General features: G+C 55.5%; 2 protein-coding genes across 5 annotated transcripts in view; one reads left to right on the top strand and one right to left on the bottom strand.

Annotated features, from left to right (window-relative positions):
• Positions 1 to 10,826, top strand: part of LOC110312587 (tenascin-X) — a 59,339-nt gene extending 48,513 nt beyond the window's left edge. For all 3 annotated transcript variants that reach the window (XM_085833291.1, XM_085833290.1, XM_085833289.1), the window contains 20 exons: positions 303 to 629; positions 1,038 to 1,379; positions 1,693 to 2,019; positions 2,428 to 2,769; positions 3,925 to 4,212; positions 4,530 to 4,808; positions 5,597 to 5,878; positions 6,668 to 6,976; positions 7,283 to 7,618; positions 7,874 to 7,996; positions 8,110 to 8,253; positions 8,434 to 8,553; positions 8,659 to 8,802; positions 8,892 to 9,022; positions 9,162 to 9,294; positions 9,393 to 9,544; positions 9,645 to 9,741; positions 9,828 to 9,989; positions 10,071 to 10,234; positions 10,545 to 10,826. In XM_085833291.1, the coding sequence (XP_085689417.1) occupies positions 303 to 629; positions 1,038 to 1,379; positions 1,693 to 2,019; positions 2,428 to 2,769; positions 3,925 to 4,212; positions 4,530 to 4,808; positions 5,597 to 5,878; positions 6,668 to 6,976; positions 7,283 to 7,618; positions 7,874 to 7,996; positions 8,110 to 8,253; positions 8,434 to 8,553; positions 8,659 to 8,802; positions 8,892 to 9,022; positions 9,162 to 9,294; positions 9,393 to 9,544; positions 9,645 to 9,741; positions 9,828 to 9,989; positions 10,071 to 10,234; positions 10,545 to 10,646 (4,304 nt within the window). In that variant the 3' untranslated portion in view covers positions 10,647 to 10,826. The remainder of the gene's footprint in view (positions 1 to 302; positions 630 to 1,037; positions 1,380 to 1,692; positions 2,020 to 2,427; positions 2,770 to 3,924; positions 4,213 to 4,529; positions 4,809 to 5,596; positions 5,879 to 6,667; positions 6,977 to 7,282; positions 7,619 to 7,873; positions 7,997 to 8,109; positions 8,254 to 8,433; positions 8,554 to 8,658; positions 8,803 to 8,891; positions 9,023 to 9,161; positions 9,295 to 9,392; positions 9,545 to 9,644; positions 9,742 to 9,827; positions 9,990 to 10,070; positions 10,235 to 10,544) is intronic.
• An 8-nt stretch (positions 10,827 to 10,834) lies between these two features.
• Positions 10,835 to 13,422, bottom strand: Cyp21a2 (cytochrome P450 family 21 subfamily A member 2). 2 transcript variants are annotated; one of them, XM_085833288.1, is made up of 10 exons: positions 13,221 to 13,422; positions 13,066 to 13,155; positions 12,657 to 12,799; positions 12,459 to 12,554; positions 12,271 to 12,393; positions 12,096 to 12,182; positions 11,781 to 11,981; positions 11,369 to 11,538; positions 11,197 to 11,300; positions 10,835 to 11,112 (listed from the first exon to the last, which is right to left on the bottom strand). In XM_085833288.1, the coding sequence occupies exons 1-10, from the start codon at positions 13,420 to 13,422 to the stop codon at positions 10,835 to 10,837; spliced, it is 1,494 nt and encodes a 497-aa protein (XP_085689414.1). The 2 variants fall into 2 exon arrangements, with proteins under 2 accessions (XP_085689414.1, XP_021041962.1); XM_021186303.1 differs by having other exon boundaries at positions 12,271 to 12,372.
• Between the last annotated feature and the right edge of the window lie 1,385 nt (positions 13,423 to 14,807).

Genomic DNA, 14,807 nt, shown 5'->3' with positions numbered 1-14,807 from the left:
TCCAAATGTGGTCAGAGCAAAGATCTGAGCCCAGCAAGAAAGCCCAGCAATGAGTGCCAGTTCAGGGGGACAGGGTAGTGGCGATGTGGGGCATGTTCAAAGAGACAAGCAATGGAGAGAGAGAAGTCACATGGGTGTTGGCAGAAATCTGGGTGGGATCTAGGAATGGAAGTGTGGAAAGACAGAGGAGATGCGGTGGAGTCATTACTGCTCGTATTGTTTATAAATGCTTCTTTATATTCCAAGAACAGAGAAGAGCTAATGTGGTGTGTGTGTGTGTGTGTGTTTGTATGTGTGTCCAGCTCCAGAGAAGGAAGCTCTGACCACACAGGTGGTGCCCACCACAACTCCTGAGCCTCCTCCTAAGAAGCCGCACCTGGGAGAGCTGACTGTGACAGATGCCACCCCTGACTCCCTGAGCCTCTCTTGGACAGTCCCTGAGGGACAGTTTGACCAATTCGTGATCCAGTACAAGAATGGGGATGGGCAGCCCAAGGTGGTGCGGGTGCCAGGGCACGAGGACCAGGTCACCATCTCTGGCCTGGAGCCAGACCACAAGTACAAGATGAACCTGTATGGCATCTACAGTGGTCAGCGTTTTGGCCCTGTGTCTACTGTTGGGGTAACAAGTGAGTGGACTGTGGGATCCTCACAGGGTAGGGGACTCAATGGGGAGTGACCTTCAGGTTAGATAGGCTGGAATTGATTGGTCAATAGTGATTGAAGTGTTGAGCAACAAAACTGCTATAGCTGAGGCTGTAGCCTGTGTGTCCCTCCTGTGGTGGGCCTATCTCCCTTGGCAAGGGGTTCCACAGAAGCCATTGCTGTGCTGGTAGCTGCTCAGGTTGCATCAGGTCACACAATCACACACCCAGAAACACTTGAGCATGTTCGTCAGGTAAACAGGGCCACCAGACTCAAAGAGGGCTTCTCTGAAATGACATTGGGACCCATCTGGTAGCCTTAGCATCTTTCATCTTCTCAAGAGTCAGAGACAACTGCTGGAGGCCCTGCTAACCTCTCTGTCTCCTTTTCAGCTGCAGAGGAAGAGCCCCCTAGCCCCACAGAGCCCAGCATAGAGGCCCCAGAGCCCACAGAGGCCCCAGAGCCCACCGAGGAGCCACTCCTGGGAGAGCTGACAGTGACAGGATCGTCCCCAGACTCCCTGAGCCTGTCCTGGACCGTCCCCCAGGGAGACTTTGACTCCTTCACTGTCCAGTACAAGGACAGTGATGGCCGGCCTCAGGTGATGCGTATCGGGGGCCAGGAGAGGGAGGTCATTGTGAGAGACCTGGATCCTGGGCGCAAGTACAAGATGAACCTGTATGGGCTCCATGAGGGGCGTCGTGTGGGCCCTGTGTCCACCGTGGGCGTGACCGGTGAGTAAGGAAGTTTCCAAATGTGGTCAGAGCAAAGATCTGAGCCCAGCAAGAAAGCCCAGCAATGAGTGCCAGTTCAGGGGGACAGGGTAGTGGCGATGTGGGGCATGTTCAAAGAGACAAGCAATGGAGAGAGAGAAGTCACATGGGTGTTGGCAGAAATCTGGGTGGGATCTAGGAATGGAAGTGTGGAAAGACAGAGGAGATGCGGTGGAGTCATTACTGCTCGTATTGTTTATAAATGCTTCTTTATATTCCAAGAACAGAGAAGAGCTAATGTGGTATGTGTGTGTGTGTTTGTATGTGTGTCCAGCTCCAGAGAAGGAAGCTCTGACCACACAAGTGGTGCCCACCACAACTCCTGAGCCCCCTCCTAAGAAGCCGCACCTGGGAGAGCTGACTGTGACAGATGCCACCCCTGACTCCCTGAGCCTCTCTTGGACAGTCCCTGAGGGACAGTTTGACCAATTCGTGATCCAGTACAAGAACGGGGATGGGCAGCCCAAGGTGGTGCGGGTGCCAGGGCACGAGAACCAGGTCACCATCTCTGGCCTAGAGCCAGACCACAAGTACAAGATGAACCTGTATGGCATCTACAGTGGTCAGCGTTTTGGCCCTGTGTCTACTGTTGGGGTAACAAGTGAGTGGACTGTGGGATCCTCACAGGGTAGGGGACTCAATTGGGAGTGACCTTCAGGTTAGATAGGCTGGAATTGATTGGTCAATAGTGATTGAAGTGTTCAGCAACAAAACTGCTATAGCTGAGGCTATAGCCTGTGTGTCCCTCCTGTGGTGGGCCTATCTCCCTTGGCAAGGGGTTCCACAGAAGCCATTGCTGTGCTGGTAGCTGCTCAGGTTGCATCAGGTCACACAATCACACACCCAGAAACACTTGAGCATGTTCGTCAGGTAAACAGGACCACCAGACTCAAAGAGGGCTTCTCTGAAATGAAGTCGGGACCCATCTGGTAGCCTTAGCATCTTTCATCTTCTCAAGAGTCAGAGACATCTGCTGGAGGCCCTGGTAACCTCTCTGTCTCCTTTTCAGCTGCAGAGGAAGAGCCCCCCAGCCCCACAGAGCCCAGCACAGAGGCCCCAGAGCCCACAGAGGCCCCAGAGCCCACCGAGGAGCCACTCCTGGGAGAGCTGACAGTGACAGGATCGTCCCCAGACTCCCTGAGCCTGTCCTGGACCGTCCCCCAGGGAGACTTTGACTCTTTCACTGTCCAGTACAAGGACAGTGATGGCCGGCCCCAGGTGATGCGTGTCAGGGGCCAGGAGAGGGAGGTCATTGTGAGAGACCTGGATCCTGGGCGCAAGTACAAGATGAACCTGTATGGGCTCCATGAGGGACATCGTGTGGGTCCCGTGTCCACTGTGGGCGTGACTGGTGAGTGAGAACTGAGATCTGCTTCTTCTCAAGACCCTGTCTTTTCTCCTTCCTGTCTGCCCTGTACTTCCCTTCACCTTCTTCCAAGCTGTCCCTCTGGTCTCACACACTGATCCCATCACCTAGGACAGAGTGCGGGTCAGTGTGTCTGTCCTCAGAGCTGTTCTTGTCCCCTGTCCATCCCCACACCGCCCTCCTCCCTCACTCCAGAGCACCACTCAGTCCCGCATTCCTTCAAGCCTGGATGTCTCTCTGGGTATCTGGTGACTCATAAAATGCTCCGGATTTGGTCCTGGTCTAGATCTGCCTCCAACTGGACTATGTGGGTTTTTATAAAGCTTTTCTCATGCAGTGTCTGCTCCTGCAGCAGAGGGAGCGTCATGGCAACACCTGCTAAGCCAGTGATTCTCAACCTTCCTAATGCTGTGACCCTTTAAACTTCTTTAAGAACTTATTTATTTAATGCATGCAAGTGCTCTATTTGCATGTATGCTTGCATGCCAGAAGAGGGCATCAGACCCCATTACAGATGGTTGTGGTCCACCATATGGTTGCTCAGAATTGAACTCAGGACCTCTGGAAGAGCAGCCAGTGCTCTGAACCACTGAGCCCTCTTTGTGACCTTTTAATATAGTTCTTCATGTCATGGTGACCCCAACTACTGTTTTGCTACTGTTTTTTTTTTTATTTGCTTGTTTGTTTTGTTTGTTTGTTTTTGAGACAAGTTTTTCTGTGTAGCTTTAGCTGTCCTGGCACTCTTTCTCTTTGTAGACCAGGCAAGCCTTGACCTCACAGAGATCTTCCTGCCTCTGCCTCCTGAGTGTTAGGATTAAAGGCATGGGCCACCACCACGTGGCTAATCTAGCTATTGTCATGAATCATAATGTAAATATTTTTGGAGGTTTGTTATTTTGAAGGCAAAGATGTTTTGGAGGTATAATATTTTAGCGGATTCTCAAGGGGTCTTGACCCACAGGCTGAGAACCTCTGTGCTAAACACACTTGGGAGATTCTCCTAGGTGTGAGCTGCCTGCAGCAGGTGCGGGGCGTCCATGGCTGGGGTTGGGTAGAGAGTTAGAAGAGGCCCTGAGAAGCTGCTTTGCAGCCTAGGGACTGCCTGGTCCCCATTCCTCAGCCTCCTTTACTCTCTTGCAGCCTCTCTGACCACACAGCCCCCCATAGAGCCCCGCCTGGGAGAGCTGGCTGTAGCAGAAGTGACTTCCAGTACAGTACACCTGTCCTGGACTGTGGCCCAGGGCCCCTTCGATTCCTTCCTGGTTCAGTACAAGGACGCACAGGGGCAGCCCCAGATGGTGCCTGTGAGCGGAGACCTGGGTGAGGTCACCATCTCAGGTTTGGAGCCGGCCCGAAAGTACAAGTTTCTACTCTTTGGACTCCAGGATGGGAAGCGCCATGGCCCTGTCTCCACAGAAGCAAAGACTGGTGAGTGAGGACCTGGCATCAGCCCCCGTCCACCGCTGCCCCTTGTGGCAACTGTTGGAATTTCACATTTCAGTGTCCCACATTCCAAACCTTTGCTGACCCATTTCTTTGCCAGATCTACCCAAATTCATACCTCCCTCTGGTCCTTCTCCATACTGTCTTCAGAATGAGGAAGGCACACTTGCCTCCTTTGCTGGAGGCTCTTTTACCCCTAGCCCTGCCCAATAACCCACCAAAACCAGAGGACCCAAACCAGAGCCCGTCACCCCTGCAACTGTCTGCTCTACACTCTCTAAGCAGTCTCCTCTCCTCTCCAGTCTCTGATGCAAAGCTGCTTCCTCGTCTTGGGGAGCTCACCGTGACAGACACGACCCAAAACTCCGTGGGTCTCTCCTGGACTGTTCCTGAGGGTGAATTCGACTCTTTCTTAGTCCAGTACAAAAACAGGGGAGGGCAGCTCCAGGTGGTGCCTGCAGCAGCAGACCAACGTGAGGTCACCATCTCCGGCCTGGAGCCCAGTAGAAAATACAAGTTCCTGCTCTTCGGCCTCATAGGCCTCAAACGGCTGGGGCCTGCCTCTGTGGAGGGCACCACGGGTGAGCCCAGGGCCTGCCTCCCGCCTTGTCCAGCTCCCATCTCCAGGGCCTTCCAGGGACTAATCTTGTCTTCACTATGGGACTAAAGGTCTTTTCAGCAGGGCAAGTCTCTGCTCCTGGGCCGGGCAGGACCTCAGCATTTTGTTCACACTGTTTCATTCTTTTGCTTCTGCTGCCAAGGGAAAGCAGCTTTTAGGCTTGGCTAACCTGGGTTCAAAGACCAGGCCCAGTCCTTGCCAGCCACAAAGTATGGGTAGGCCACCTGCTGTGCATCACTACCTACCTCCTCTCCCATGTGACCCACAGCCCACTGCTCCCTGTGTGACCTCCACTGCTCCCTGTATGACCTACAGCCCACTGTCTTCCCTGTGTGACCCTCAGCCCAGAGCTCCCTGTGTGACCTGCAGCCCAGAGCTCCCCATGTGACAAGTATCCCACTGTCTTCCGTCCTCCCAACCCTAAGTCAGGAGATAGAAAGGGAGACCTTGGCTGCAAAAAGACTATGGAAAAATCTGGTACTTTTGTGCCCATGACTCAGCACCAAGGAAGGGGTAGGGTGGGCCCATGACCCCACTCCAAGGTCCGTGATTCACCCAAGCAGACTTCAGGGCCTGGGGCCCTTAGATGTCATACTTCTGCCCCACCAAACCCTCATTACACTAGCTCTTCCAGGCATTATCTGTCATCTATGGCCTAGCTGTGTCCTCAGGTGTCTGTCCCCAAGGTCACACATGGATCCTTGCTCTCCTCTGAAGACTCTTAACTGAATCTTCCTACCCTCCTCTCAGCTCCCGTGGAGAAGACACCACAGCCCCGCCTCGGTGAACTGTCAGTGACAGAGGAGACCTCTGACTCTGTGCACCTCTCGTGGTCTGTGGTCCAGGGTCCTTTTGACTCCTTCCTGGTCCAGTACAAGGACAGGGATGGGCAGCTCCAGATGGTGCCCGTGGCTGCAGGACAGCGAGAGGTCACCATAGAGGGTCTACAGCCAGGCAGGAAATACAAGTTCCTGCTCTATGGGCTCACTGGAGGGAAGCGCCTGGGACCCATCTCTGCCTTGGGAGTGACAGGTGAGGCAGTCCTGCCTGGTCTGAAGACCAAGGAACTGACTGGAGTGGACAGGAGGGAGGGAGAGAGCCAGAGAAGGGAGAGTTTGTGCCCACCCCATCCCAGGTATTGATCAGTCATTTGAAAGAACAGGAGGAGCCAGGCCAAGCAGGAAGGAAAGGCCTGGAGGATTCTCTGCTTTCTCTCTCAAGCCCGCCATCCCTGCAAGGGCTGCTTCCCACTGCCCTGTTGGAGCAACTTTAGCTCCTTGCAGCGTAGGCTTGCAACATCAGTGCACACCTCCCTTGCTAGTGAGCCAGAGATGTTTTCTCAAATGGAAAACCACTGAGAAAGCCAGTGGGCAGAGGCCACTGACACCCACCTCAGAAGGGCGCATGGCTAGCGTGTCTTGCCAGGCACGTACACCAGCCACTGCTACCTTCAGCTGCTCTCAAAAGGCTCTACGGGTGGGGCCACTGCTGAGGCGGGCTCGATATGCCCAAGGCTGGGAGAGCAGAAGTGAGTCTCGGGTCCAGATACAGTGAGAGGTGGAGGAAGGACCAACAGCTTCCCAGACAGGAGACAGACCCTGGGGCTCTTCTCAGAGAGGTCTCCTGGGGCACACTGCTGAAATGAGTTCAAGAACTGGAAGATTCTAGAAGATCTCCTCCCTCTCTTTCCTCTCGTGGGCTTCTCTGCCAGGACTGTGAGGTGTCACCAGTCTCAAGCCAGCCTTGGACTGAAGGGCAGGATGGGAAGGTGGGTCCCCATGGCACCCCCGCAGAGGTTCTGCTCTGGTTTCTCCCATGCAGCCTCAGAAGTGGACATATCAGCTCCAGACCCCACTGAGCCCCCTGAGACTCCCGGCCTGGGGACACTGGTGGTGACAGAGGCAACCCCAGACTCCCTGCGCCTCTCCTGGGATGTGGCTCGTGGCCCCTTTGACTCCTTTGTGGTCCAGTACCAGGACACAGAGAGGCAAACCCAGGCCCTGCTTGTTGACGGAGACCAGGACAAAGTCCTCATCTCAGGCCTGGAACCCCAAACTTCCTACAAGTTCTTCCTCTATGGCCTCCGTGAAGGGACACGCCATGGACCTGTGTCTGTAGAGGGCACCACAGGTAGGGCCAGGCCTGTACTGTCCTAGTCTGGGGTAGGAAGGTTGGAAGATGGCACCCTAAATTGGCTGCCACAGGGAAGACCTGTGTAGTTTCTCACCCAGAAAGAGTTGAGGCCATTTGCCCTCCACAGCCCCTATCTCTGCTCCCATGTCGGGCCACTGAACACCCCTCCTGTGGCTCTGTTCCTCACTAGCCCAACTTTACTGACCATCAGGATCAGGATAAGATGACAAAGGGACAATCTCTAAACTTTAGAACTGGCATGCATCTGTCTCCAAACCCTTTTCTCCTACCCACTTCACACAGATCCAGTTCCTGCTGGCCAGGGCCCAGGGGACCCCGGGCCCCGCCTGTCCCAGCTCTCAGTTTCAGATGTGACCACCAGTTCTCTGCGGCTAAACTGGGAAGCCCCACTTGGGGCCTTTGACTCTTTCCTGCTACGCTTTGGGGTTCCCGTACTGAGTACCCTGGAGCTGAATCCTCGCACTCTGCAACAGCGAGAGCTTATGGTGCCAGGCGTGCGGCGCTCGGCCATGCTCCGGGACCTGCGTCCCGGGACCCTGTACAGCCTTACTCTGTATGGGCTGCGTGGGCCACACAAGGCAGACAGCATCCAGGGCACTGCCCGCACCCTCAGCCCAGGTGAGGGCCCACAGGAGCACCAAAGAAAGGGCTTCCTGCTTTGCAGGGTAGGACCCAGCATGCAACAATGTGTGTGATGAGTGGGGGCGGGGGGGAAGGGAAGGGTTGAAAATACCTAGAGAGTGACATCTGTCCTGAGGAACCTACCAGAGAGGGATAACAGGCCTCTCTGGAGCCAGAGCACCCAAGGAGAAAAGGCAGGAGCCTGCCTATCGGTGCCTTAGCCACTCTACCCATCCCTTATGATGCCCTCAGTTCTGGAGAGCCCCCGGGACCTGCAATTCAGCGACATCGGGGAAACATCAGCCAAAGTCAAGTGGGTGCCACCAACGTCCAAGGTGGACAGCTTCAAAATCTCCTACCAGCTAGCAGATGGAGGTGAAGACCCCGTCCTTTCCCTCATGACCTCCTTGGCTCTCCTCTCTTGCCCATCCATACCCCTGTACACTGCCTGCTCTCTAGCTGTTCTCAGGCTCCGTCCATGTTTGCAGGAGAGCCACAAAGTGTGCAGGTGGATGGCCGGACCCAGACCCAGATCCTCCAAGGGCTGATTCCAGACACTCGCTATGAGGTGACCGTGGTCTCTGTCCGTGGCATTGAGGAGAGCGAGCCTCTCACAGGCTTCCTCACCACAGGTAAGAGAGACAGCCCCCAGCACGAGGAGAGGTAGAGAAAGAGAAAGCAAGAAAGGGGGTAAGGGTGTAATGGGGGCAGAGGAGACCCCGGGTGTCATTCCAACCTCCAATGAGGGAGGAGCCAGCAGGGTGGGGAGAGTTAGGGCTAGGGATGCCTCTGAGCTCCCTGTTCTTGCCCAGTGCCTGATGGTCCCACCCAGCTACGGGCATTGAACTTGACTGACGGATCTGCCCTTCTACACTGGAAACCGCCCCACAAACCGGTCGACAAATATGACGTTGAGGTCGAATCCCCTGGGGGTGAGTGAGATCAAACCTCCTCTAAAAAAGACTTGTTTGGGGTAGGGGAGCGGGTAACAGGGTACAGCTCAGATGGACAGGAGCTGATGCCCCTCCCACTCCTAGCCCCACCCCTTCAGGCCTCAGCACCTGGCAGCGCTGTGGACTACCCACTGACTGACCTGGCACTCGACACCAATTACACAGCCACCGTGCGTGGTCTCCGGGGTCCTAACTTCACCTCCCCAGCCAGCATAACCTTCACCACAGGTATAGCCAGGGCTGCGTGTGGGTCACAGGAGACTGAAGAGAACAGATATGGACCTCATTTCTGTCTCTTTCCATCCTTCTCCTTCCAGGGTTAAAGCCCCCCCAGGACTTGGAGGCCAAGGAAGTGACGCCTCGCACGGCCCTGCTCACTTGGACTGAGCCTGAAGTCCCACCCACAGGCTACCTGCTCAGCTTTGACACCCCTGGAGGACAGATTCAGGTACCCCACTTCACTGGCCATCAGCTTTCCATTCAGCTCGATTTGACACGCAGCTCGATTTGGAGGTGCCACCTCTGGCTCTCCTGGAGAGTCTCCATCTGGCCCTCCATTGACATGTCTGTCCCTCCTCTGACTCCAGGAAATCCTGCTTCCAGCAGGAACCACCTCGCACAGGCTTCTGCGCCTCTTCCCCTCCACCTTCTACAGTGCCCAGCTCCGGGCCATCTGGGGCGAGAGCCTTACACCTCCCGTGGTCACTTCCTTTACTACTGGTACTGGCTCTGGGGTTTGAGCTTCGTGGGGGGTGGGGGGCTCTGGGGTCTGAGGTTTGGGGAGGAGAACAGACAGACTCTCCACATCCTCTCCACAGGTGGGCTGCGGATCCCCTTCCCCCGGGACTGTGGGGAGGAGCTGAAGAATGGGCCCAGCGCCTCAAAGACCACCACCATCTTCCTCAATGGCAACCGTGAGAGGCCTTTGGATGTGTTCTGTGACATGGAGACTGATGGAGGCGGTTGGTTGGTGGGTTCCATTCAGAGCCCGGCTCCCTGATTATCACTGTGTAGCACAGGGGATGATGCAGGGGAGCCACAGGCTGACTTTGGCCTTGACTGCTTTCCAGGTGTTCCAGCGCCGCATGGATGGACAGACGGACTTCTGGAGAGACTGGGAGGAGTACGCCCATGGTTTTGGGAACATCTCCAGGGAATTCTGGCTGGGTCCGTGCCTCATAGGGCTGGGGAGCCAGGGAAGGGATGGCAGTCCAGTGAATCCCAGTACCCTGATGAAGCATGCTCCACCCCAGGCAACGAGGCTCTGCACAGCCTAACACAGGCTGGAGACTACTCTATGCGTGTGGACCTGCGGGCCGGAAAGGAAGCCGTGTTTGCCCAGTATGACTTCTTCCGTGTAGACTCAGCAAAGGAAAACTACCGCCTACACCTGGAGGGCTACCGTGGGACTGCAGGTAAGTGTGGGCGCAGATGATGTGGGGGCGGGTGGGCACGAGGCGGGGTGATCCTCACTATGTCTTCGCATGCCCTGCCAGGCGACTCTATGAGCTACCACAGTGGCAGTGTCTTTTCTGCCCGTGATCGAGACCCCAACAACTTGCTCATCTCCTGCGCTGTCTCCTATCGTGGGGCTTGGTGGTACAGGAACTGTCACTACGCCAACCTCAACGGGCTCTATGGGAGCACAGTGGATCACCAGGTGGGGGCCGTGGGGGCCGTGGGGGCCACAGGTCTCCACATTGGGATCTGGGTGACCTGGGCTGAAGTCCTCTCACATGAAGGGCTGAACTTGTGCCTCAGAGGCTCAACTGTGAAATGAGACACTCATGCCAACCTTGCTGAGGAAATTTGAAGAGACCATTTATTACTGGGCAGAAGGCACCAGCTCAGGGACCATGGGGGAGATGGCTGGACCCTGGGAGTCACCTACAGGAGCAGGGTGGGGCTGGACTAGGTGGCATTGATATGGCGCTGTCTTGACTCTCTTCCCTTGACAACCCTCTCCTCAGGGAGTGAGCTGGTACCACTGGAAGGGTTTCGAGTTCTCTGTGCCCTTCACGGAAATGAAGCTGCGACCCAGAAACTTCCAGGTCCCCACCAGGGGCACCTAAGCCTGCTGCCCACCTCACTCACACCCTGGTATGACTGCCGAGCACTGAGGGGTTGTGCCCAGAGAAGAGCCAGCGTGCCACACCGAGGAGGCCTTCTCTGCCACAATCTCACAGCACCATGTTTACAGGGAGGGGGGAGGGAAGGGGAAACGGAGCAATAAAGGAGAAACTGAGGCATGAGGCTCGTCCTATCCTGTCAAGGATTTCTCACCCTGGTCTTGGGGTGCCAGGTTTCTGGGCTGCAGCCGCACCTGGAAGGGAGGAATCAGGAGATTGATACCAGCATAAGGCTGGGGCTGCAGGGAGGGCAGGGTGCCATCTGGTGGAGGCAGCAGAGTGAAGGCCTGCAGCAGTCGAGCCAGCACCACAAAGAGCTCCAGCCTTGCCAGAGGCTCTCCCAGGCACACGCGTGCCCCACAGCCAAAGGATGGTGTTCTGGGATTCTTGCCAGGTTCCAGGAAGCGATCTGTGGGTAGTAGACGGATAGCTAGAGAAGTTTGTCCCAGCAGAGGCCGGGCCTCTCCCGCTCCCTTTCCTGTCTGCCTCATACCAGGCCAGAACTTGCTGGGCAGTTCCCAAACCATCTCATCCAGGTTGGCGCCTTGGATGTTGGGGATGACGACCGTATCCTTGGGGATGTCATAGCCGGAGATGCTGAGAGAAGGGTGGAGTCAGGAGCTGTCCAGGTCTTCCTCCCTCAACCCTTACCCCCAGGGAATCACCTGCTAGCCCTAGTTGCACGATGGGGCAAGGCCAAGGGCACCACAGGCCGCAAACGCAGCACCTCGGCAATGGTGGCCATGAGCAGAGGTAGCTGCATTCGGTTCCTGTACAGGAGCTGGGAGCCGGGGCCCAGCTTGAGGTCTAACTCTTCCTGCAGTCGCTTCTGGATCTGAGAAGGAGGGGCAAGGCTGGGCTCTAGGGACCAGACTTTGCCGAGGTGGCTCACAGCTGCCTGCCCAGGTGGCTCACAGCTGCCTGCCCAGGTGGCTCACAGCTGCCCAGCCTGTAGCTCCTCCCTCCTGCCATCTAGCTGAGCCTAGAGCCCCCTCTGTGATCACAGCCCAGGCCAAGCAGTGAAGAGCAGGGCAACTGGATCAAGATTCCAGAAGGAGCTGTCTTCCCACAGTGCACCTCAGGGTGGTGAAGCAGGAAAGCCACAGCCCAGGACAGCGTGGTAGCCGTGGTCTCAGTGCCGCCGATGAACAGGTCCACCACCGACATGTGCACGTGCCCCTCGTGGAGTCGCTCTTCGTCTTTGCCATCCCTTTGCTTCTCCACTCCCTGGAGCATGTAGTCAATCATGTCTTTCCATTGGCCTGCCACCATGCTGTCCTGCAAAGGCAGGGGAAGCTGTGTGTCCAACAGTGATGGCAGTCGGTGGGGGTGGGGGGTGGCAGGCACATCGCTGGCTGAGGCCAGAGGAGCTGGTGCCCCTGCAATGCCCACCTTGTGCCGCTTCAGCTGCTGCTTGACAATATGGTCCCGTCTCTCTTGGATCTGCTTCAGCTTCTGGAGGCCTGGGTTGGGGAGGAACTGGGGCAGGAAAGAGAGTCAGCTGCAGGGTGGAGACTGGTGGTACCCCCCCCCCAAACCCAGGGGAGGCGGGGCTGTAACTCCTCACCCTGAGAAGGGGAATTATCGTCAAGATTTGGATGGACCAGTGGTTCCATGCTTGCAATAAGTCCTGGACGCAGTCGTGAAGGGTCTGTACCAACGTGCTGTCCTGCCAGAACAGGAGGGCATGCTTTGAGTTCAAGACCCGCAGAGAGCCAGAGGGGGCTGAGAGGTGGGAAAGAGGGTAACATGGACCTTGTCTCCAAAAGTGAGGCAGGAGATGATACTGCAAGTGAGGAAAGAGAATTCCTTATGGATGGCCACGGGGGTGCCAGCCTGGGCTCGCATGCGCTGTGGAGGAGAGACAAGCTGCAGAGACTGTGGAGACAGAGGGGTACTGGCGGGAGAGGGAAGCTGACCCCAAGAGGGTCAGGCTACAAAAGCTAGCCTCACCTCACAGAACTCCTGGGTCAGCTGCTCTATCAGAGGCTCCATGGAGTCTCGCATGCCCAGCATCAGGGCCGAGCGACAGAGTTTCTTGTGGGCTTTCCACATTAGAGTGTAATCCCCCAGGGACAGGTCCAAGTCCATCTTTCCTGCAGGAGAGATGGTAGAAAGAAAGACATGACCACAAGCTACCAAGGAGACCAAAGGCCACACCAGGTGGATCTCTGTGAGTTTGAGACTAGCCTGGTCTATATAGTGGTTTTCACCCCAACAGGCTATATAGTAAGACCTAATCTTAAAGAAGAGGAAGTGGTGGAGGAGGAGGAACAGGAGGAAGAGGAGGAAGAGGAGAAGGAGAAGGAAGAGAAGGAGGAGGAAGAGGAAGAGGAGGAGAAAACTGTGTCCCAACCCTTACCATTTAGCATCTGGGGTCGGCCAGCAAAGTCCACCCACTTTTGGATCAAGGCCTCCTCAATGGTTCTGTTAGAATTTAGCACGACCACATCTGAGGGGAAAGGACAATGTCAGGCAGGGAAGAGGGGCTCACACCAAGACAGAAGACTGGCTTACCTTGCAGCCCCAAGCGGATCCTGTAGATGGGCCCGAGTTTCTGAGTGAGGCCAAGCAGGTAAATGGGAAGGTTAGGCTGTAGGAAGTGCAGAAAACCCGGGGCCAGAGGCGGGAGGTGGAGGTTTCTGAGCTTCCACTGGCCCCACAGCCAGCGGGTGCCAGCTAGCAGCAGCAGCAGCAGCAGCAGCCCAGGTAGCAGCATGGCCCAGCACTTGTGCAGGGCCATGATATGGCCTTTTATAGCCCCCAAATCCAGCCCTTTGTTCTGCTGTGGCTCTGACCTTTGCTTCAGGTCCCTTCCTGTCCATGACACAGAACAGTGTGTTTTCCACATTGGCACAGCCTCCATCAGCCTTGGAGAATCTGTGGATCAAAGATGGGACCATCCATCAAGAAGAAAGGAAGGGATGCAAGACCCTGACCTCTCTGTATCGCAATCAGTTTCCTAACTCTGTTTCAGCCAAGTAGGCGGAGAGTCCACTGGAGCCGGCCCCTCCCGCCATACCTCTCCTAGGACCAGCTGAGTGGAGTGCATTTGTTCTAGAGAAAAGAAATGAATAGGAGTCTCTGCCCAATATGCCTTTTGGGTATTTTATTTTATTGATTTTATTACCACTACTGTTAACTTTATTTTTGTGATGCCCGGCTAGCCATCCACAGTCCTAGACCCTCTTTTGCTAGTTTGAAAAAGAGCCTCACTAAATTTCCCAGGGTACCTTGAACTCACTGTGTAGCTCAGACAGGCAGAAACTTTGCATCTTCCTTCAGCTCCCCAAATAGCTGGGAATGCAGACATGAGTCACCTGGCTCCTTGTGCTATTCTTTGTTAGACTTCCCTTTGGTTTGAAGCCTGTGTGGGGCATGGCAGAGGGTGTTGTGCTTGTGTGTGGTAACCACAGGTCAGCCTCAGTTGGTCTGTCCAAGGGAAAAGACCCCTGAGCGCTCATTTTCCTGAACCTCCCACCCCCCTCTTACGAGTACCTGCCTTGAGCTCATGATTCATCCAGGCAAGCTGGCCACTGAGCCCCCGCTATCTTCCTGCCTCTGCTTCACCATTTATGGAATGATGAACTTATAACACAGGGCTGGCGAGGTGGTTCAGTGGTTAAGAGCCCTGGCTGCTCTTGCTGAGGACCTGGTTTCAGTTCCCAGCACCTTTGTGGCAGCTCACTACCTTCTGCAACTCTATTTCTGCAGTTCCAGTGCCCTCTTCTGGCGGCAGAGGTGTACTGCATGTGCACAACGTGCACATGCATATGTACTAACAAAACACAGAGGGGGTTCTTGGGTTGTTTAGCGTTACATTTACTTATATTTTATGTTGTATGTATGTGTAAAAGTAAACAAAAAACTATGTTCCACTACAATCACAACCAGACTTTCCTCCTCCTCCTCCTCCTCCTCCTCCTCCTCCTCCTCCTCCTCCTCCTCCTCCTCCTCCTCCTCCTCCTCCTCCTCCTCTTCTTCTTCTTCTTCTTCTTCTTCTTCTTCTTCTTCTTCTTCTTCTTCTTCTTCCGTAAGACCCCTGAATCTGGACCTCCACTCAAGTCCCGGGATGAGCTGGCCAGCACCCCAATGACCCGAGAG

The sequence above is a fragment of the Mus caroli genome, unplaced genomic scaffold (assembly GCF_978045245.1).
Source record: "Mus caroli unplaced genomic scaffold, Mus_caroli_1 scaffold_18, whole genome shotgun sequence".
NCBI lineage: Eukaryota > Metazoa > Chordata > Mammalia > Rodentia > Muridae > Mus > Mus caroli.
The sequence above is the reverse complement of the archived record's forward strand: the minus strand, read 5'-3'. Positions and strand labels throughout refer to the sequence as shown.